The sequence below is a fragment of the Schistocerca americana genome, chromosome 9, assembly GCF_021461395.2.
Source record: "Schistocerca americana isolate TAMUIC-IGC-003095 chromosome 9, iqSchAmer2.1, whole genome shotgun sequence".
NCBI lineage: Eukaryota > Metazoa > Arthropoda > Insecta > Orthoptera > Acrididae > Schistocerca > Schistocerca americana.
In genome coordinates, this window is record NC_060127.1 from 46,216,537 (window position 1) to 46,240,270 (window position 23,734).

Consider the following 23,734-nt stretch of genomic DNA (forward strand, 5'->3'; position numbering starts at 1 on the left):
GACAGTGCAGTAATGACACAAATGCCTCAAAAGTAGTTTAGTTGATTTAGAGCTGGGAATTTCATCCTAGCAGCTAAACCTGGACAGCCGATGGGTACAGGCATGGCATGGCTTAATGACATGATAGTCAACAGTCTATGAGTGACAACACAGATGTTGGCATTGGAGCTCAGTTGTTCGTGCTATTGTAGCCAGGAACTTGAAGAAATTGTGGTACATAAATATTCGTAATGTGTGGGTTCCTTGTGAACTATAGTGAATTTTATGTAGCGTGTGTCCATCTGTGACTCCTTATCGAGACACAACCAGAATGCTCCTTTCCTGAAATGACTGGTAACTGGAGATGAGAAGTGGATCGCGTGCAGCAATGCCTGGAAGAGTAAATTGTGGTGCGAGACAGGGCAGCCACTACTATTGGTTCCTAAACCAGAGCTGCATTCGAGAAAGGCTGTGCTATGCATCTGGTGGGATTTAAATGTGTGCTGCATTACGAACTTTGTCCAAATGAGACTATCACTCCTAAGCGATACTGTTCATATTGGATGATCTCAAGGGAACCATTGGTGAGAAACAACCGGATTTGGGACACTGTCGTCCTTCACCCCAATAACACCAGACCACATACCTCAATGGTGATCCATCAAAAGCTGTGTTCTTTTGAGTGGGATTGTTACTCCAACCATTATATTTGCCAGATGTTGCTCCTTCCAACTTTCACTTATACCGTTCCCTGCAAAATTTCGTAAATGATAAACTTATCAGCTCCTTGGAGGACTGCAGACTGAACTTTGAAGAGTTTGCCAACCTGTAAAACCCCACATTTTCGAATGCTGGCATTTATAAGCTTCCAGGGGAGTGTATTGTTGGCAATAACCGTGTATACAGTAGGAAATAAGAATGTCTAGGAACGTACCTCCCTGCAGCACAGATACAACAGAGTGGTTGCCGGCCTGTCTGCTTACACACTTCACTCAAAAGGTCATGCACAATATAGGCAGATTGGTTTTTACAAAACAACTGTGCTGCAGGGAGGTGTGTTCCCAGACATTCTTTGTGATTGCACTGTAACAAAAAGCGAACAAACTTAGGAGACAACCCAAACTACAACTTCCTATGTATCACTCTTGTAGGAGTCAAGGAAATTAGATTAGACTAATTGAGTGTTCATGGAGATGTTTAAGCAGTTATTCCTGCCGGTGCTCCAGACACGTATGGAATGAGAAGAAGCCTTAATAATTGGTGGAATAGAAGTACCCTCTTCTGTGCATTACCCAGTGGTTGGGGGGGAGGGGGGGGGGCTATAGGTGTAGCAATTACACAGGTAAATTGAAAGTAAGAGATTGTTAACTGGGACCAGGGAATTGCTACATACGGTTCCTCAATGCTAAAGTTTTATTGAGGTTCAATCATTGATGTGATAACATGCATAGAGAGCCTGTAGAAATTAAGAGAAACAAAACAGCTTTAATAGAAGTGAAAAAGGACTGTAATTAGATGAGCAATGGATCTTACAAGGGAAACCCTGCATAGGTCACTCTGACACAGATGAAGCTTAGACTAACCTTAGCACGGCGAAAGAAATGAAAAAGTAAAGGAACACCTATTTTGGTGCCAACACTCAATAGTTTCCAAGAAAATGATGGTTAAAGTTTCAGTACCAGTTTATCAGTCTGCTCGTACAGTGTAAAAACAAGTAAGTTGGTAGTATAGTGGCTAAGGGCACAGTTTCAGGATTTTGTGCCCCATACTTAAATCCAATCTTACGTGTGCCCCCCTCCCTCCTTCCTCCCCCCCCCCCCCCCCCCCCCCCCCCCCTCACTCTCTCTCTCTCTCTCTCTCTCTCTCTCTCTCTCTCTCTCTGTCTATCTATCTATCTATCTTCTGTTGTTGCAGAAGGAAGCGACATCAATATTTCTTAGACACACTATGAAATACAGTGGAATTATTGACAAAAGAAATAGTATTTCAAAACTCACTAAAAACAGATTTCATCATCAAAAATCATATATAACTTTATACTATTATTAAACAATGGATTGTTTGTTGATGAAATAGGAATACTGATATTTTTCACTAACCCTCACTCAGCAGCATCTACAGTTATGACTTCAGCGGTACCAGCAGGGTGCAAATTAGCTACAGCTGTGTTTTCAGAGTTATATACATAAGATGTAGCTACAAAATAAACATAATCAAAGAACAGTTTAATGTAAATGTTGGCATATAATATTTAATAGTGTCTGAATTGGTACAAAAATTATATTAGACCTATAAATAAAAGAAATGTAACATTATTCCAAAATTGGACAGTAATCTTTATGTATCAGATATTTAAGTAAACTTGAAAGCACAATAAAGCAGAAAATATAACAAAAGGTAATAGTATTTACTAATAAGAAAAACAGAATTATTTTTTATTAGGCTTATATGGAAAGAAAACCATATAATCCATGAACAGAACTATACCATTCACTTGTTACACATTTTGTCAGATACAATGATTTTATTCGGAATCTGGTATTTGGTGCCACCCTCACAATTTTCACTTACAGTAGTGGTGTTCAAGTGATCTGCATACCCGAAACAATGACAGGTGTAAATTTGTTCTTAGCACATCTTCCTCTCTTCCTTGCTGATGAAGTTTCTTGTACTTCTTCATCGTGTGGCCTCACCACCTCAAAAATGCCTTCACACCTAGTGACAGAAACACAATAGTTGATGTAACAATTAGTAAGATTTCATCATCTGAAAGCCAAATTTTTGTGAATGTTTTTGTACTGACTGGTTCATTTTTATGACTGGTTTTGCAGATTATGCTGTGTTGAGTAGTGCCAGTGTCCATTTCCTTGTCACTTCGAAATGCTGCTTGTGATTCAGGAAATGCTGTATGTGCCACATAACTGGTATAATGCGTCTGCCTTCACCAAATTATAATCTAAAATTATGGTAGGCTTCCCTATCTCTTCATCCTCAGCTTCATCATCATGCATCATTGAAAGGAATAACACAGATTCTTTTTAGAAAAATGCGAGGCTAGAGCTATGGCTTTCTGAAAGCCAAAAATGTTAGAAGCAACTGCACGATCTTTGTATGGTAGAAACTGCATAGACACTTATCTTCTTATGCAGTGTACCAAAAGTAACAATGCCTTTCTGTTGTAGACAGAAAGCTAATGAATAATCAGTGTACCAATTATCAGTAGTCATATTTCTGTTTGACCTTGAAATTGGCTTTGTCTGTCTGTACATCATCAGGGGGCTTATTTGATTGGCAGAAAGGTACATCTGGTTGTTTCCCACAACAAACTTCTACATTGGAAATAAAGAAGGTTTTAGCATCACATAGAGCATAAAAATTCATGTCACACTTGGTAGGTTTGTTTAGAATGCAAGACAGGGAAAGGGCTAAGCTGTAGGGAAAGTCAAGATAATATGCCATATCAACAATAACCAAGAAGGAACAATAAGATTGGAAGACTTAGAACAAAGTGCATGAATTAAAAAGGGTGTCTGTAGTCTTCTGCCCCTGCTGTTCAATCTGTACACCAAAGAAACAATGATGAAAATAAAAGAAAGGTTCAAGAGTAGGATTAAAATCCAAGGTGAATGAATGTCCATGTTGAGATTCCCCAGTGACATTGTTATCCTCAGTGAATGTGAAGGCCGGCCGCTATATCAGAGTGGTTCTAAGCGTTTCAGTCCGGAATGTCACTACTGCTACGGTTGTTGGTTCGAATCCTGCCTTGGGCATGGATGTGTGTGATGTCCTTAGGTTAGTTAGGTTTAAGTAGTTCTAAGTCTAGGGGACTGATGACCTCAGATGTTCAGTCCCATTTTTTGAATGTGAAGAATTACAGAACCTGTTGAATGGAATGAACAGGCTAATGAGTACAAAATATTGATTGAGAGTAATCGAAGAAAGATAGGAAGTAATGAGAACAGTGAGAAACTTGACATCATAATTGGTGAGCACGAATTAGGTGAAGTTAAGGAATTCTGCTACCTAGGCAGCAAAATAACACATGACAAATGGAGCAAGGAGTAGATAAAAAGCAGACTAGCACTGGTAGAAAGGGCATTCGAGGCCATGAGAAGTCTACCAGTATCAAGGATAGGTTATAATTTGAGGTAGAAATTTCTGAGAATGTATGTTTGGGACATGGCATTGTATGGTAGTGAGACATTGATTGTGGGGAAAATCAGAACCAAAGAGAATAGATGTATTCGGGATGTGGTGCTACAGAAGAATGTTGAAAATCAGGTAGACTGATAAGGTGAGGAATGAGGTGGTTCTCTACGAAATCGGCAAGGAAAGGAATATACAGAAAACACTGACGGAAGAAGAAACAGGATGATAGGGCATCTGTTAAGACATCAGAGAATAACTTCCACGGTTCTAGGAGAAGCTGTAGAGGGCAAAAACTGTAGATGAAGACAGAGATGGGGATACATCCTGCAAGTAATGGAGGACGTAGTTTACCAGTGCTACTCTGAGATCAAAAGGTTGGCACAGAGAGGAACTTGTGGCGGGCCACATGAAACCAATCAGAGGACTGATGACTTAAAAAAGATTGTTAAATATCTGCTAGAGTTGTAGTAGCTCTGACAATTTTGTGTAAGTAGATCAAGGATTTTTTGTAATGGTGCTAGCTTCTGAGTAGTTCTTTATCATCAAACTTTATGGATGTCAAAACTTGTAAAAATCTTCCATAGCTCATACATTCCCTTTCCTTTCTTCATTCCTGTCATACAGAGTAAACCCATTACTGCTTTGATTTCCTCTTTTGTTACTTCTCATAAGTCCCTATCTTTTGAATAATTAGTGTCTGTTTTTGTCATATGTAGTAGATGTAATTACTGCACCACGCATATTAGAATCTATCACGAATGAGAGAGTTTGCGTCTCGTCTCTGACCTCACACCCGCTTGCTTTCTTTCCTGGACTGGGGAAGATTTTCCTGCTTTCCTTTTCAGTGTTTGGGATTACTGCTTGTCTGGAGTTTTACTCCACAGAGTAGCACATAAATATTGGCATGGTCTTCTAATCAGGTTCATTGCCACTGAAAAACTGTTCATAATCCAAATTATGAATTATTATTGTGAATTACAATTTCCTCCTGGTCATCTGATAAGGAGTCCAGACAAATTTGACGAAGATCTTCATTAGTTGTCAAAAGATTTTGTATTTCCTCATCTGGTAGACCCATACAGTTTCTATGGGATCTGATGAGGAAATTGTACAGTAGGGTAATATTCATTTTTGCATTGTGTAAGAAATTTGTGAAGAGTTAAACATATCTTTATGAAATGAAGTTAATTTTTGGAGCATCCTAATATATATTTAAATTTTCTTTAATGAGTAATTACTAAACAGAGCCACAAAATCGATTTGCAAGGAAAACTATACATATTGTTAAACAGTTTAAACCTACTTTCATGACAGACAGTGCAGTGCAAATCTGCACCAGTTGTGCATTTTCCAATTCAACTTTATTTAGGCAGACACACAAGAAAATCAGAAACTTCACTAGCTTCATTGTTAAAGCTTTATGGGGCGGGAGGGGGAGGGGGGTGGAAGCTGGTAGTATATTTGCACCAGCACTGCTGCTCAAGTGCTAAAAGTAATTCCATTAAATTGTACACCATTGCTTCAGCCCTGTGACTTTCACTGACGGGTGAAGAATTACATCCGCTCATTACTGAAGTGCCTATGCCCATGGCGCGGCAAAGGAAAGTCACACAAATAGAGGCAATGCAACTAAAATACATGCGTCGACCATTGTCAGCTGTAGGCTCCAGCTTTCTAGAAAATGCTTTGAAACACGTGCTATTTGCTTCAAAATAATTGACAGATCGCAACGCATTCAGGAACATTAACGAGGTTGCTTTTCATAATAATATTCATAATAAAAGATGTGACTGCAGAATATGTGCATTTACACAATGCTCGTGTGCCTCCAAATTTTTATACTTTGGATGTTTTTGTGATATCGCCATGAGGAATACACTGGGTCTATTGAAGTATAAAAGTAAAAATTGAAAGGTACGTGTTCTTCATTTTCAGTAACTGTTAATGATATAAGATTGTATAAGGTTTCTGATGATAAAACTTACTTTTAAGAATATCATAAATGCTGATTTCCTTAATCATCAGTGACAAGACCCGCCACTGTTGTAAACATTTTTATTTCCTAGAAGGAATGCACAACCCAGTTCCAGGGCCTGTGTCCAATCTTCAGGTGCGTATAAAATGTGAATCCATAAAAGTTCAACAACAGAGGTCAAATTAGTTTTAAATGGCACATTCTTGGTAGGTGGCATAAAACAGAAGTCCCTCTCAATACATAGGCCTGGCTGAAAGCCTCTCGCAGAGCAGGACAAAGGTCTGGGCATAAGGGCATGCTAAACATGGATCCGTATAAACTTACATAGGCAGTCTTTTGAACAAAGTGCTGCATACATGCCCATCAGGCCCATGCCAAGCACACAGCAAAGTTGAAATATTAGTGGGAGAAGCTGTGTGGCAAGAAGTGAAAGACGACTGTCGAGATGCACATGAGCGCGTGCGCCGACATCGGCCACCAACGCTGCTGCTATTACCTGTCCAGACATCATCCCTCATACACGCTTCAGAATATCTCGGTTATTTGTGTTTTTCGATTATTTGTACATCTTCTCCCCCACATTACCCCAAATAATTGGAGTGTCCTGTATTCTCAAGTTAACTAGTTTCAGGAAAATCAAAGTATTATGCTACTACAAAGTCTGAATGTGTGGTGTCAATATACCTAACTCGACCGATTAGCTCAGTCAAAGCTACCTGTATCATACTGTCATAAAGTTTTCAGGTGTTAATAATTTTTAGTTAATGCTGGCTTCAGCAAAATTAATTACCCCAATAAAAGCAGGACATTGAACAGAAAAGCCTGAATAATGAATTTTAGTGAGGCAAAGTTCAGTGAAAGTACTTATTACTTATTGTAGATACTTGACTAGAAAGTTAAAAATGGGTTCATTATTAGTGGAGGTGCAATAAGGGCAAATAGAAGATTCCACATATTGCTCTCTTTCAATTGTGCTCTCATTTCCTTTTTCAGGTACCTCAGGAACACGATGCCATGGCTCATTGGCTGTATGATCGTTTTGCAGAGAAGGAGAAACTGCTGGAAGCTTTCTACAGAACAGGAGAATTTCCTAGCCAAGAGTTCTGCTCCCATCCGAAGCCACCACAGGAAGTTCAGCAAGATGGTTTCAGATTTTTTGTGCTGCATGTGTTGTTCATTACGTCCACAATTCTGCATTTGCGGTTGTTATCGTATGCAGCATCTTTTGTGTGGTAGTGAATGCTGGCCTTACTTTAGTCATTTTTCTACCAGTCTCGCCGAGTCTCGCAATTTCTGTAAAATGGAGAAGGAAAGGAAAGGACCGATTACGAGGTGTAACTGTCGGTTTACACCTCATTTGATACTAACATTTTTGACATTTAGAGATACTGAGATGTCCTTATTCGCGAGACTCTCGTATTGGGTGCAGCGACTGTGATGGTATATTACTTTTTTGTTTGTTTTATCACTTGTAAAGTCCTGCAGTACTGTTATGTAGAGGCACATAGCTTGTATATTGTTGCAACCCACCACACATCACCCACACACTGTGTAGATGTTGCTTTGGATTTTAACTCCGATAATTAATCAGATTGTTTGTGTCATTTTGGGTGAAGTAATTGTTGAGCCTCGAACTTGGCAGCAGCCGTATATTAAATTACATCAATCATACAGAAGCACAGAAAATGTTGTCATGAGCTGTAAATACATGGAATGTGATGGAATATCTACACTTAAGTAATTATACTTTGTGAATAAACATTCGGTGTTTCTTTTGATGTGCAGGTGATTTGTTACTGGCTGGCAAGATTGTGGTGGGATCATATGTGATTTAAGTAGAATCTTTATCACGGTAGGAAAAGACCAGTTAGGAGAAAAACTGAGAAAATTTCTGTGATGAGGATTGTATATACGTACTTGTAGGAAAGAGTCTGTCAGATTGCTGTAGAATTAATTTATGATTATATTAAAAGCAGGAAAAATATTTGTGCTTTAGACATGGAGTATGTTTTGTTTTGGAGACAGAACAGTGCTGTATGGGAGAACATTTGTGTTTCTTCCTGTGCTGTAACATAAAATGGAATACATTTTGTAAGGAAACATGTTTGTTGCGTTCATGGGAATAGTGACAAATGAAATGTGCAATAACCTGATCTTAATTATGCCGATTTGCTCATTAACTTAGATCCACAATTTTACACTTCTGTAAATTATTTCCACAGCTCTCATATTGTGTAGTGTGGGACATCACAATGGACATTAAGATGGGTTTTCATGTTTTTGTAGGTGAAATTTTAATGGTGTTGTGCAACATTTTGTTGTATCATTGAGAAAGTGATACAGAATATTCTGTAGTAGAAAAAATCAATCTATCTTATACTCGTAGCCCCTTTTTTCCTAACATTATTGTTACCACGTTCCTGTTAGCATCATATCGTAAGTAATGTTCAGAAATTGCTGCGTATCTGTTAAAATCTCATTGTTGATTGGTATGAATACTTACTCCTTTTAAATTTTCACCTTTATAAATAATACTTTCTTCTTCTCTAATAACAATAATGTTAACCACAAAGCTGTTTTACATTTGGGAACTGTAGATGAACGATAGCAAAGATTGGTGATGGTTTGTGCTAATGCTATGAAAACTTGGTCATTTGTACAAAAGTCTTGTTAAGTTTTAGACCTCAGTCTGTAGTTATCAGAAATACTACAGCTGCAAATTGAACTTTCCTTATTGTTTATACATTGTGTGGTTACAAAACTGTCATACAACATTGCTTTAACATTGGTATTGTAATGAGTTCGGAAGCATACATCACATAGCCTTAGGTATCTCAACTCCCGCCGGTCATGTATGTACGAGTGTGGCCGAACAAACAATGTCTCCTCCCTCTACCCAACTGAATTATTATGTAATGAATTTTGTTGCAGCGATGCTCTGCCCAAATTGTAGTCTAGTAGCAGATAGATTCATAGTGTTAATAACGATGTGTTAAATTGGAAGATTAATGGTAAATGAGACTGCTGAGTGAAATCAGTATCTGTACAAGAAACATGTCTGCTAAACTTTGCGCGAAGTGTTCCTTATACCCACTTCAGTGTTGGGACGGAAACGTTTATTATTATTGTTATTATTTATTTATTATCTTACTGCTTCTGTGGTTGAAAATAGTATTGCCGTCCTAAAGTGTTTTACACTATTAGTAGACAAACTGATAAGGATTCAAGCTAAATGTGAAAAAGACAATTTTGTGAAATTGTTTTGTTCATCCTATTTGGAAGTTAGATATAATATTGTTGAGAAATGTAAGTGGTACTAGCTGTTTGGTATGGAAAATGACTCTAAATAACTTTCACATTTATAATATGCTTTATTTGCTGGAATTATTTATAAATATCAATTCCTAGTAATATTGTGTGTTATATCACTTATTACATTTCTTGTGATGTGTAATTTTCACGTTGCCTAGTCAGAGACAAAAAATTCTGAGGTTGATGAATACAACAGTGCTATCACTGGAAGTGAAACTTGTGAGAATGAGATGCAGCCAGAGTGGACTAGATTTTATCAGAGCCAGAAAACTATATACCTAATTTCATTACAAAATACTTTTTTCTTGCTGAAGTACTATAATCTACAGGGGAAAAGAGAAGAGACTCATGACTTCAATACGTAAATGATTTAGTGTTGTTGAAAGTAGTTTTGTTGATTGTCAGCTGACCAGACTAATTTTAAAATATTTTTTGTGGAAGATTGACAGTTTTAATTGAATTTTAATGCAAGCAATGGGCATGAAATGCTTGGTCTGATCCAATGTGCTCCTTGCAGCATATGTTGCAGTATGATGAACAGTCCAGTCAGTGGCAATGTTGAATGAAAAATTTTAATATAGTTTTGTACATTTGCTACTTTGAGTTGAGATCCATAGGGTTTCCCTCCATGAGAAGTTGTTTATAAATACTGACTGTCACAGTGATGATTGCAGATAGGTTCAAAATTGTGTACTCTGTACTCTGGTGCCTTAATGTAAGTTTGGAATATCTTGTGCTGCAACTATGCCCATCTTGCACGAGAAGTTGCTGCACTTACAATTTGTGACACAGATGACAGTTAATCTTATGACATAGCAGTCGAGTGCCTTATATGGAATATAATTTCTTATTACTGGCTACAGTTCCATGTTAAAGTGATGTTTGGTGGTGTAGTTTCGGTTCGCTTCTGGAATAATTGCATAATTAGTTGGAGGGGGAAAATTGCATTCTTCGGGCATCTGTGTTTCACTTGGTATTTGTATAGGAATAGACTAGAAATTTGCTATTATATTACACAAATTGTGTGTGAGGTCGTCCAGCAGATTTGAATGTCATGAGTCGTGGGATATGTATTTGGCAGTGGGGCAAATATACTATGAGGTATGATGGTTTGAAGCATTTTTAACATTTCTCATGTGCATGAAGGGCATAGTTAAACATTTTAATTTGTACATTCCATATAAAATTAGCAGCATTTTTACGACTTTTTTCTTATTCTGAAATTCAGCAATGAGATAACAGAAATAAAAAAAATGGTGGCATGGGATATAAAATTAATCAGCAAACACTTGATTTAGATCAGTGTTCATTTCTGCAATGCTAGTCATTCAAGTGATTACTTTCTGTGTTTATTTACCTGTGTGGAAAGAAATTACTGCAGAATGTTGACTGACCAGGATATAGATTGTGTTTAATAATTGGACTTAATGTAGTTTTGTAATTTTTGGAGACCATGTACAAATTACATTTTCCCCCATTCTCGCTTGTGATACACTATTATTTGTACATATCGATCTAGAACTTGTGTTTTTAGTGAAAGTCTTATGGGAATATGGTAATTTTTTGTGATGTGCTTGTTGTATATTGGGTAATAAGTTATTTTATGACTGTAATGATATTTATTGTGGAAAAAAGGAGGGCAAATACTGTAATTTTAACTGTGTAAATAGACGTAATGTCCCTGGTGCTATAAATCTGGTGCAGATACGCTTCTGATATCACTGTAAAGTTCATTCTGTCAGCTTGACACCTTCTAAAAGAATGTAGACTTGGGCAGTAAGTGCAACAGTAAAGAGAGCTGTTGAAGCATTGCCACTGGATTTCGAATAACTGTGTGGTCTGGGACAGTAAAAAGGACACATGTAATGCCACTTACAAAATCATGTGGTAGCTGGGAGAAGAAAACAAAAGGATGCAAAAGCATGTCAGAGCTTCCTGTTAAAAAAGTTCTGTATCTTGCCAGTAGCATATACATGCTATGCAATGTTATTAGTTATGTGGAAATTATAAAGGAAAGTGAGTTCTATTTTCTTGTGCAGTTGGAAGTGTCTGCATCAGACATTTTAAGTATAGAAATAAACAGTCGTTAATGGTTATTAGAAGCAAACTTCTAGAACTGATTTTGAAATTGGCTTGTGACGTAAAAGTTTCGAAAATTGTGCTCACAAGAGTGAAGACTCTTCACAGTTAGAGAAAAATAAACTTTCTTAGACTAAATGATTTTAGATTAATTAAATGTCTTAAACAAGATTTACAATTGTGCCACATTCCACAATTTAATTCACCAATTTCACAACAATTTATGGTTGGGGAAAATACGTGTGGCACTTAGAATAGCTCACCCAAAATAACTGAATATTATGTATTTTCCATCTTGCCATTATTCGAGAATCACATTGAACTGTGTGAGCTCCTGCCACATTTAGAAACTAGCCATTTTAAGTAGTTCAGCTATTGTTTCCCCTCTTGTGAGTTTTTGCAAAAGTATGTTTTTTGTGTGTTTAAAGTACTGGCTTTCTGAATAAAATTGACATAGCTTGTTGAAAATAATGGGACTGTGTACATTTTTGACTTAAAATCTGTTGCTGCATATGAAAATATTGTTTTTAAGTTCTGGAGGAAAAAACAATAAAACTGTGGTAAATTTTTTTATGCTTGATATTCTTTTGCAGTAGTATGCAAACTACATGACTAACTATTGTTGCACGAGCCATCATCATAATCATCATCATCATCATCCTTATCCATAACTGCTTCACTATGTAATGCCAGATCTACAAACAAATTAGGGGTACTGTTATGGGAACCAGTCGGACTTCATTGTATGCCAAGTTATTCATGAGGCACATGGAAGAGGATCCTTCAACACCCACAAGCTGGGTCAAGTGGTGTGGACTGTCATTGAAAAAACTGACTCCTGCAATAACTAAACTCCTTTCTCAAACCCCAACATACCTGATCCTGTCTAAATCTAAAGCCGCCTCAACCACCATTGGCAACCAGCTCATTGAAGTTCACATCCAAACCTCAGTACAAGTGGAACTAAACAGGTGATGAACTTCGTCCTTTCTGCATTTTTTGTTTTACATAAGGGAACAGAAAGTAAGTTACACAATAAGCCAGGTGAATACGGGTGATGAGGTAATGTGTCAGTGTGGCTTTTTTCCCCAAATAATCAATTGCATGACAGCTGCATTTGACTGGACGAAAAAAAGACTCCCTAGAAATAACATAATGGATTTTGTGGAATTTTCATAGCCAAATAAAGAGTGGGAAATGAGCAAATGAGGTAGCAAATTGACCCGTATGTCATCTTGTTTCGCAACAGAAGATTTAATTACTTTACAGTAATCATGTTAATTTAGAAAACTTAGTGATCTGAGGGCGTATAGAAATATTTCTCTAACAGTTGTGACATGTCTAAATATATCAAATCAAAGCACAAATTGAAACTTCTCTGCTTTCTCTAGATCTATATACTCCTAATAATAATGGACCACTGGATCAATATTTAAATAATTGTATTTCATGCTATCTGAACAAAACTTGAAACTAAAAAAATAATTTTGATAAAAAGGTCATGCTTTATGAAATGATTTTGCTACAAATATGAAATAAAATAAGTTAGAGAAACTTGTTTTGCCTTTGAATGATAACTGAAATCATGTACATAAAATGTGCTGACTGAGAATTTGAAGGTCAATGTTGAACTTAGAATCTTAGAGAGTAGTACAGGATATTTTGTCTGGTAGAATTTCACTCAGTGGTCTTCTTACGTTACTCAGCATGATTTCAAACATCATTCACAGGTGTGTCAAATGTTTCTCTAATCTTTTATTTCTTACATTCTGACAAATCTCTTCACAAAACATTTAACCTCCTTTTTCCAATTTTTGTAAATTCCTTATTTAACATATGGCATTTGGCAAACTAATTGTTTTATACCATTCAGCAATTATCCTTACAACTCCAGTGATAACCGCATGGTGTAGCCTCAAGTGGTATGGCTCCACTGGGCATGGAAATAATGCCTCACCCAGTGAATGCATGACATAAGACTAGATTGTACATGATGAGATGAAGTATTAGGTTGTTGAGTGAGTTTACAGTTTTTTTTCCAGTCACTATGAAGTTTATTTATCAATTACCATTTTTTATTTGTAATTCACTGCTATTTGAGCTTACATATTGTCATTTGGAGATGAGAATGGAGCTGTGGACACTTGGAAAAGGTGTGCCAAGTGGAGTAGTCGGACCATTTGCAACATATTCTTCAGTTTTAAGTTCAATCGAGGGGTGACAGCAGCAGAGGCAGCCAGAAACATTTACGCCATGCATTGTGGATAACGCTGTAGGACGGAGCACGGCAAGGAAGTGGTTTCCTAAATTTAAGCGGGATTATTTTGACATTATTAGCCACTCTCCACACTCGGGAAGACCTTTGGGGTTTGATGAAGATTGTTGAAATGCCTTAATCCACAATGAGCAATGTCAGTATACTCGAGAACTGGCATATGGGATGAGCTGTGGTCATTACACCATCATGCAATATTTGCATACAGTGTGTAAGGTTCAAAAAATCAGTGTATAGACACTGCATGCTCTAAGTCAGAACCACAAAAATCAACAGGTCGCCACATGTGCATCTCTACTTCCTCGTCATCAATTGGCTGATAAACAACAATGATCATTCCTATCCTATAGCATTACTAGTGATGAGAAATGGTCCCTTTATGCCAATGTAAGGAAAAGAAAGAAATGGTTGAGCCCAAACAAAGCAGCAACTCCCCATACAAACACCTGCGCACTTCGACAAAAAATAATGTTATACATTTTGATGAACAGTGACAATGTGGTGTACTTTGAATTGGTTCCCCAAGGTGTAACCATAACTGCTGACATTTATTATCGAACACAGTCCAAGAACAATGACCAGGAAAACCACGTGAAGTGACGTTACTCCATGATGATGCCCACCTGCATTCTGCTAGACTAACAAAAAATACTATACAAAAGGTGGGTTGGGAAGTCATTCTGCACCACACCCAGATGCCATTCATTGAACCATCTGGTCACAACTCACTAAGAGACTAGCTTGCCATTTCTGGACACCTACTATGACTGACGTCACATGGCACTGGTTTCAAGCAGCACTGAATGATGTAGCTCTGTCTGTCATCCAATCTGAGTTCAACTTGATAAACAACTGAATTAGAGCCACTGATGCTGCTAGAGGTGGCAGCCCCATTTACTAAATTTCCTCTACATTCCCAAATCACCTAATATAATCATGTATTCTTACATTCGTTCACCACGTTCCATACAGTTCACCAAGAAGAAGAACCTTGAGGTGTGTGAAATGAATCACGGTATACCTTATTGTATTGAATACTCACGAACAGAAAAATTTATCTGATACCCTTGCTTCTGTCATAGTTTTAATGACCAGGAACTAAATTTAAAATACAGGTAGCAGAACAGTCTAAACAACAATGTACATATTTGCAACACTAAATAGATTGTGTTCATCAACTGGCAAGGCATAATAGAAACTGTGCAGACAACAATCCATATTATGTGAGTATAAAAATGTGTAGCAATCTTCCAAAGCACTTGAAAAGTTTAAAAGGAAGTGGCTTTGAAGTAGTTTCTTTGTAATAAAAGTTTCTAAACAATTCCTTTCAGAGTAGAGGACTTCCTTCATTTGTACCATTTTTTTTCTCTTGTTTTTAATTACCAGGAATTTAGTTACATTGTATTTTGTAATTATTTCCACATATTATGACACTGTCCAGTCACATTAATATGACCGCCTGCCTGTCAAAAGACAGAATAACCAGCATTTTCAGTGTGAGATTTGCATATTGAGTGTCAGTGAGGTTCTGTAAGGTACTGACAGGGATGCAGAGCCATGTTGACTCCAGTGTCTTGGCCAGCTGCGATAGATTTCTCCATTGAGTATCCGTGGTGCCAACAGCCCAATCAAGATGGTCCCACAGATTCTCAATTGGGTTTAAATCCGGGGAGTTTGGTGGCCCAGGGGTTACGGTAAACTGATCCTGGTGTGCTTTGAACCACGCACATCCACTGCTAGCTGTGTGACATGTTGTATCGTCTTTCTGGAAGATGTCGTTGTGCTGAGGAAACAAAACCTGTACGTAGAGGTGGACACAGTCCCCAAGGATAGAGGCATACTTGTGTTTATCCAGTGTGTCTTCCAAAATGACAAGATCACCTAGGAAATACTATGAGAACATTCTCTAGTCCATAACACTCCCTCGTGGTCGCAGAGTGTTTGCTTTTACATGTTTCACGCAATTCGTGCCAATGGCGATATGTCTTATGGAGGATAATGTTTAAAATGTGATTCGTATGAAAAGGCCAGCTGTTGCTACTCGGTGGATGTCTAGTTACAGTAGTGGTGTGCAAGTTGCAGACTTCATTGCCAATGAACAGCAGTTGGTATGGGTGCACGAACCATGCGCCTGCTGTGGAGGACCATATGCAGCAACATCCACTGAACAGTCATTAAGGTGACACTGTTGGTAGCTCCTTGGTTCATCTGGGTAATCAGTTTCTCAACAGCTGCATGTCTGTTCGTGCAACCACATGTCCACAGCTTTGGTTGCCCCTATTATCTATGGCCTGTGGTGCACTACAGTTGCCTCAGTGCCAGTTTTGGATAGTGGCATTGCATGATATACTGTAGCCATAGCAGCACACGAACAGTACAAATGTAACCATTTCGGAAATGCTTCCACCTTTGGCCTGAAAGCCAGTGATTACGCCCTTTTGGACGTTACGGAAAAGCCTCCATTTCCACATTACAGAAACGTCTGCACTATTTTCTGTATCCTCAGACATGCTTTATATACCCTCCACTGCTAGAGTAGCCACCTGTCATATATGAGTGGTTATTGCACACTGATGTCGAACATAGGCAGCGGTCACATTAATGTGGCTGGACAGTGTATGGTATAAGTCCGAACCAAAACACATCTTTGTCCATTGAGAATAAACAGATAGTGGACGTAGATGGGTAATGCTCATTTCACAACATTTCCCATAAGCGTGACGTCATGTTTACGTCATGTGCAACATCGACGGTCGCATGACTGGCTATCGACTTTGTGACAAGGAAGAATACGAATGTTGTTGCTTCTCGAATCACTCACAATAATTTAAGCTGTCCTCTTAGGTTCCTGCCTAACCACAGACCCAGAAGTCATAACGTATCAGAAATAAAGAGCCAAATATTTGTGTGAAGACAGAATATGAATTTTATTGATGCTCATTTTAGTAGCAGAAGTTTAAGCTGCCCTCTTAGGTTCCTGCCTAACCACAAACTTGGAAATTGTTAGATATTTACTTTATCCTTCTTCTCAAATCAGACGGAATGTAAATAACGTCGAATATTGCAGAACGTACTTGTATTAAATCTTTGGTATGTGCACATGAAGTCTTGTGAGAGGCCCGTATCAAACGCTAAAAAAATTGATAACTGATCGTACTGCCACCGATATTGCTCGTGATGTCAAAATTATATCACAATTGCAGAAAGTGGTGTGAAACCAGCATTATCCTCATAATATTTGTGATATCAACATCTTTATTTATATTTTTCACATGACGAAGTTTTGGGGGGAGATGATGAAACTTGTGTAGGATAGACTAGCGCGGAGAGTTGTGTAAAACCAGTCTTTGGACTGAAGGCCATAACAACAACAATAGCCAAAGCATGAACACTGAATTTTGTTGAATGTTCAATTACTGTGTGTTGAGTTCTCTTTTTGGCATCCATACTATGCCATAATTATTGCATTATGTTGTGCTTTTTCCTCATAAAAGCAATAAGTACATTAAGCATTGGCATTTCTGTTATTTTTAGAAGTCCAATACTAGAAATATTGGTCTGTAATTGTTAGGATAATTATTATTTATGTTTTAGTCCACAGGTTCTTTTTTAGTGTCAGTCAGTCTCGAAATACACCTTTCTGGAATGAACAGTTGATGATATCCAATAGTGATCTAATTATCCCTGCTGCCATTTGTTTCAAAATGGTTCAAATGGCTCAGAGCACTGTGCGACTTAACTTCTGAGGTCATCAGTCGCCTAGAACTTAGAACTAATTAAACCTAACTAACCTAAGGACATCACACACATCCATGCCCGAGGCAGGATTCGAACCTGCGACCGTAGCGGCCGTTCGGTTCCAGACTGTAGCGCCTAGAATCGCACGGCCACTCCGGCCGGCTGCCATTTGTTAGATTGGGTAGTTTGCCGTCTCATCATTACCAGCACAGTTTGCTCTTTCTAGCTTTTTAATAATCGTTGCCACTCTTCAGATAATGGTTTCAAAAATACTGAGTAGTGTAGGTTTTCAGTTGATATGGTCATCTTCTGGACTAGGCCGTACTAAAGCATCCATAGGCCTACCAGAGTGATTGATTCATTCATTCATTCATTCCAGTACATCATAAATAAGTGAATGAATAATTTTAATTCCGTGACACACACACACACACACACGTAGTTTTTATGGCAATTTGTGGTATTGGTTGAGATATCGTGGACAGGTGTATATCAGTAAGGTTAGAAACAGCAGAATCTTATCTGAACTGTCAATAGCAAGCTACAGTTATTTGCTCCTTTTTATCTCATACAAATATAGACATTAACAGTTTTGATCTTCACAAGCTTACATTCAGATTCCAGTATAGGTCCTAAATAGTTTCTTATACCATCATATCATTATTGTTGGCAGTGAGATGTGAGTTCAAATTATGCTAACTTGTTTCGGTACAGCAATTTCCACCTCTTATAGTCGAAACCCTGTGGTCTGTGGGTGCCATACAACAAATTATGTTTGTGATATGAAAAACAATTTGATAACACTTTAATAATTACATTAATTCTTATGGGTGCTAGTTATACAGAAAATTCTGTAACACATCAAAAACAGAGTCTACAAACAGAATGTGTAACATTATGTGTAGTTTCATAAGGGAATTGAATCCACCCATTGTATGTACTTTCCTCGGGAAGGTTTTCTATCAGTAATAAGCAATGATTCATATTTGGGTGAAGTAAACATAGATCTCATGCAAAGAAAGTCAAACAGGGTACTGTCTTAGGGCCCCCTCTGCTCCTTATTTATACAAACAACAAACAGTCCTCAGAAACTGCAACTAAAATCGACATTAAATTTGGAAAAACAAATCGAAACCAAGATCTCCGTATGGTACTGGGTGGAAATGAGATAGAGTTCAATGTACAAAACTTTTAAAAATGTCTGTTGATCTAGACTTAAAATATGAAAGGCCATGCAAAAAAATTCCAAGATACTTGGTTAATCTTTTCTTGTTCTCAGAAAAGAAGTATGCGTGATTACTAGAGACTGGGATACCACCTGTCTGCTTTGATCAATGACATCATCACCATGCCGAAAACTCGTATTCCATGCGTATCCAACACTGTGACTAACACATTGACCACAAAACTCGCAAAAATACAAATACCATGCGAACCAATACACTGACTGAACTCAATGAAATTAGTGGGACAACTGTGGGAAAATAAGAGGTCTTTGGGGATGGCAAGCTAAAAATTCTATAATTAAAAACACCACCTCCATTCAGGATGCAAATCTGAAAAAAAAACCACTTGAAACTACCAAAAAATAAAACTTGACAAAACCACACAAAACACACCATAAGACCTTGGTACCCCAATCTCCAGTTGACTTCTATAGCTCAACTCTAGACCAGGATGTCAATAAACCCTCTCCACAACTACAAAAGCCAGACTCCTAATTTCCAGTTCACCCATATAGCTCAACCCTAGATCTGGAACCAGTACGCCAATAAGAGGCCCCCTGCCGCTCCCCCCCCCCCCCCTCCCCCCCCCCCCCCCCCAACCCGCCAACACCATAAAAAAAAACGACACACACAAAATTACAAAAACCAGCATCCAAATCTCCAGTTCACTTGTATAGCTCAACCCTAGAGTAAAAGAGCACTTACGGTGTTGGTGACATTTCTGTTGCTTTTTGCAGTTGGTAACAGTATGAGCGGTGAATTGTGGGAAATGAATATGATGAATCATCAGTTGGATAGGATGAGAAAATAAAAAATGTCATAAGTGGATCAATGTTTTTTAATTAACTCTTGGCAGAAGGTAAGAGAATCAATGTTTTTTTTTTTTTTTTTTTTTTTTTAATGAAAATGTGAAATCATGAATATGAATAGGTGGATCATTTGTTTTAATTAAATCTTGGGAGAAGGTAAGTGGAACACCGTTTATTAGCAACTGTCACATGTTTGATATATTAATAAACATTGATCCACCCACCTTCTCCCATTATTTAATTAAAAAGAGAACAATTTAAAGTTTACAACATACTCTGTTTAATATGACAACATTCTGTACAGTATATTCCATTGTGCCACTGTGTAATTCTATACACTCCCCATCATTACGATTGTAGCACACTAAATGACATAACAACATACCTCCAAACACATTGCCACCACATACACTGCGCCCTCTACATGAGTTCGCTTCCACTGCAAATCAAACAGCACGGCTCACAACTACAGCTCAGGTGAAAGTACAGGGTGCTATCCTACACCCAAATATATCCAAGTATGCTCCTCAGAAGATGCTACGATGGCATCTTTTGGTTACTTCCGTTCCTTTGCAGCTTATGAAATAGTTTTTGGTGTAAACTAGTTGTCAATTAAATGAAATTTTTACTTTATGGAAAAGGTCTATTTGAATCTTGTCACACAACTCTACAAGGACTCTCTGCAAGTCCCCATTTGAAAACTTGTGCATGCTTACTGTGCACTTCCTGTGGATAGATACGTGCATTGATGACAAGAACTGTACTTCGATACCTGCAAATATAAATGTGGTTTGATGACAAGAATTAAATTTTTATACCTGCAAATCAACATTTATTACAACATAGTTATAACGCTTTCTGTGGTGGGCTCCTCTGTGCAGAATAAGTATGACAACTCGTGCTCACAGACCTGTGAGCCACTTTGGCGTCATTCCTTATAATACACTGTCAACATAGATAATGAAGTTTTAGAAGACAGTGGTTTGTAGAGTAGAGCTAAAAACATACCCTTTTGAGAAATGTTCCTATAGTGTAAGTGAATAAATTAGCTTACAGAAATATTAGGCCCTCATTTACTGTTGAGCACCTTTTAATCTTTCATCAAGTGTACCATCTATGATGTGTGTGTTTTTGTAATAGAATATTTCTGCTGGTGGCCTTGGCCAACATCTTGTCCTACCCTTGCATAATCGTATCTTGTTTTGTATATGTATATATTATTTCTATAACATATCTGAGATGTCTTAAACTCTTGTCCTGAATGGTCAAAGGACAAATAAATAAATAAAGCTGTTTGTTTATCAACTTTCTGTAATTTTCTTATCGGACACTACTGTAGAATAAATACTTTTTTGACGTTAGTTGATTATGCCATTTTACAATCCTATAGTGATTGCAATGTTTTGTGTTTTTTTTATATTTATGGTATTTCAGCTGTGTTATAATTCGTCTAGTGAATATGGAGGTTTTTGGGTATACAAGTTTTTTGGGTTTTGGTGGTGTTTTGCGAGTTATGCAGGTGTGTGAACTTTGTGGCTGTGATATTTTTATTTGTGATTTGCCATTAGGTGTCAAGAGCTGCGTTTGATCTACCTAGGTCAAGGGTTTTTGTATCATGGGCTTCACTTGAGCTATATAGGTCAAGTAAAGTATGTGATTACTATTGGTTTTGTGGTTACAGCATTATGTCATAAGCTGAGATTTTTTTAATAATATTTTTTTTTGGATGGTGCGGTGTTTTGTATTGCTATATATTTAGCTTGTCCTAAAGCCCCTGTTTCCCACGCTTGTCCCATTACTTGCATTTTATTCTTGGATTGGAAAATTCTTGTATTGTTTTTATTTTTGGTCGCATTTGCTGGGGTCTTTATATAGTGACAACATTGTCACCATTTTGTATACACTGGATGTAGGTTTTTTCGCCATATTGATGACATTCCGGGTCAAACCAGACAGGTGGAATCGGTCACTCCCCAAATGTCCCAAAATACGATGACAAACACCAGACTGATCAGACCTAACAAAAACACCAAACACATAAAAAAACTGCTCAGTGGAAGCAAAGCAAACACTTCCAAACCCTCATTACAGCACTGATGACCTGGGCTCAAACAAACACATATTAATACAAGTTCAAATAAATTAATTTTTGTGCCTCAGTAACTTTTTATTTTTTCCCACAAAGCATTTCACATGTTTATACTCTCATCTTCAGTGTATACTCTCATCCCACTAGGAAAAACATTCGTTCAACAGTTTTATTTTGAAATTCACACAGTACTGTCACTGTTTCTCCTGATGCTACCCATTCCTGTCTGACCAATTGCAACTTTGTTCTGCAGTTGTCCTTTCTACATTGTGGATATTATTCACTATCTGCCTTACAGTCCTAATTATTTAAGTCAAACCTAATTCCTTTATTCTGTGTCTGCATCAGAGGTGATGTGGCAGCTCGCTGCATCCAGCTGGTACACATGTAACAAGATATTGCTGTTTTCCACTTGAAGATGAAAGTATCCAAGGTCTGTCCAAAAAATTCCAGAACAGTCATCATTTCGCACCAATGGTGTGTTGGAGTGAAATGTGGCTGACACGCCTGCACATATGTTGTGTTTAATGGACACAGTTTACAAATGGCCGGATGGAAGTTAAAGACGATACTCATTCAGGAGGCCTTCGATGTCTACCAATGACGCTCATGTCAGGAACGTCAACAAAATTGTGCATGCCAATGGAAAACCGTCTGTCCAAAGAGATTGCAGAAGAATGTAACATTTCAGTTTGACCATGTAATGAAATCCTGACACAACATCTTAGAATGCATCGTGTTGCATCCAAGTTGGTCCCATGGCTCACGAGTCAAGATGAGAAAGACCTCTGCCTCGCAATCTGTGAAGAGCTTGTGGATCGCACAAATGAGACCGAAATGTCCCTCAAGAGAATCATAACTGATGATGAGGTATGGGTCTATGGTTATGATGTTGAGACAACAGTTTAATCTTCACAACTGGTCAGGAAAGTTTTTCCAAGACCAAAAAAAGCTCGTCAGGTCAGGTCAAATGTCAAAGCCATTCTGATAGTTCTTTTTGACTGTGAAAGAGTAGTTCATCTTGAATTAATGGCACAGGGACAGTCTGTTAATCAATTATACTGTTGGGATGTGTTGCAACACCTGCGAAAAAATGTGAGAAGGTATTGAGCTGAAATGTGCCGAGACACTTCATGGCTTTTGCATCATGATAACGTACCCACACATTCATCTCTGTTGGTGTGTGACTATTGCACAAAAAACGAAATCATTGTGCCGTCTCATCTTCCCTACTCTCCAGACCTGGCCCCTGAGGACTTTTTAAGTTGAAAAAACCATTGAAAGGACAAAGATTTGCAACAGTAGAGGAGACAAAAGAAAATTCTCAGATGGCACTTTATGCAATCTAGCAAGAAGCATAGTAAGACTGCTTTCAGAAGTAGAAATGCTGCTGGGAGTAGTGTATCAATTGTGGAAGAGAGTATTCAAAGGAGACCATGCACAATGAGTAAAAGGTAAGCGTAGAAAAATTTTGTGGACAAAGTTCTGGAATTTTTTGAACAGACATCATAAAGTCTCAAAATTCATCATGGGAGAAATAAAAAGTGACTGACAGAGAGAAATTGTTTTATTTAAACTTTTGTTGTCAAAACAGTCGCAGTTTTCCTTAAAAAACAGTCCAACATGGTTGACATATAACTCATGTTCCCACAATACCACACATTAAAATCAACATCAACCATTAAAGGGTATCATCAAATATGACAACACAACATTCACAAATACACACCGTAGTGACTTCACACCACAACACCATTATGTCATGGGTCAAGGCAGATGGGTAGAATCAGATGCTTCCAGTTACAATGGCCCAATATGGAGCCACATAAATAAGTTTTTAATGTTTTTGAAAATACATTCCATGTTTGTTCAGTTGACATATTCCATATTGTAACATTTATTGTGTATATGATCTGTGGAACACAATGAACTGATCATTTTGGTTAAGTGATATACATGCTGGGGCCACTGGTTTGTTAGTCATTGGTATGCCTACAAATTTCACACATTTCATTTAGCGTGTGCCCACTGGCCTCTTCTCCTGATTGTAGGAATTATGTAACTTGCAGAAATGAATATGGGGCACTACACTTGTAACTGCGA

At 37.8% G+C, this 23,734-nt stretch overlaps 2 protein-coding genes across 4 annotated transcripts in view; one reads left to right on the forward strand and one right to left on the reverse strand.

Moving 5' to 3' along the window:
* The window catches only part of LOC124550953 (acyl-CoA:lysophosphatidylglycerol acyltransferase 1-like), a 65,407-nt gene extending 53,342 nt beyond the window's left edge, over window positions 1-12,065 (forward strand). For all 3 annotated transcript variants that reach the window (XM_047125766.1, XM_047125768.1, XM_047125767.1), the window contains one exon: window positions 7,097-12,065. In XM_047125766.1, coding sequence (XP_046981722.1) covers window positions 7,097-7,339 — 243 coding nt within the window. In that variant the 3' untranslated portion in view covers window positions 7,340-12,065. The remainder of the gene's footprint in view (window positions 1-7,096) is intronic.
* Window positions 2,476-23,734, reverse strand: part of LOC124550954 — a 122,817-nt gene continuing 101,558 nt past the window's right edge. Inside the window, exon 4 of the mRNA XM_047125769.1 lies at window positions 2,476-2,694. Within this exon, the coding sequence (XP_046981725.1) occupies window positions 2,562-2,694 (133 nt within the window). The 3' untranslated portion in view covers window positions 2,476-2,561. The remainder of the gene's footprint in view (window positions 2,695-23,734) is intronic.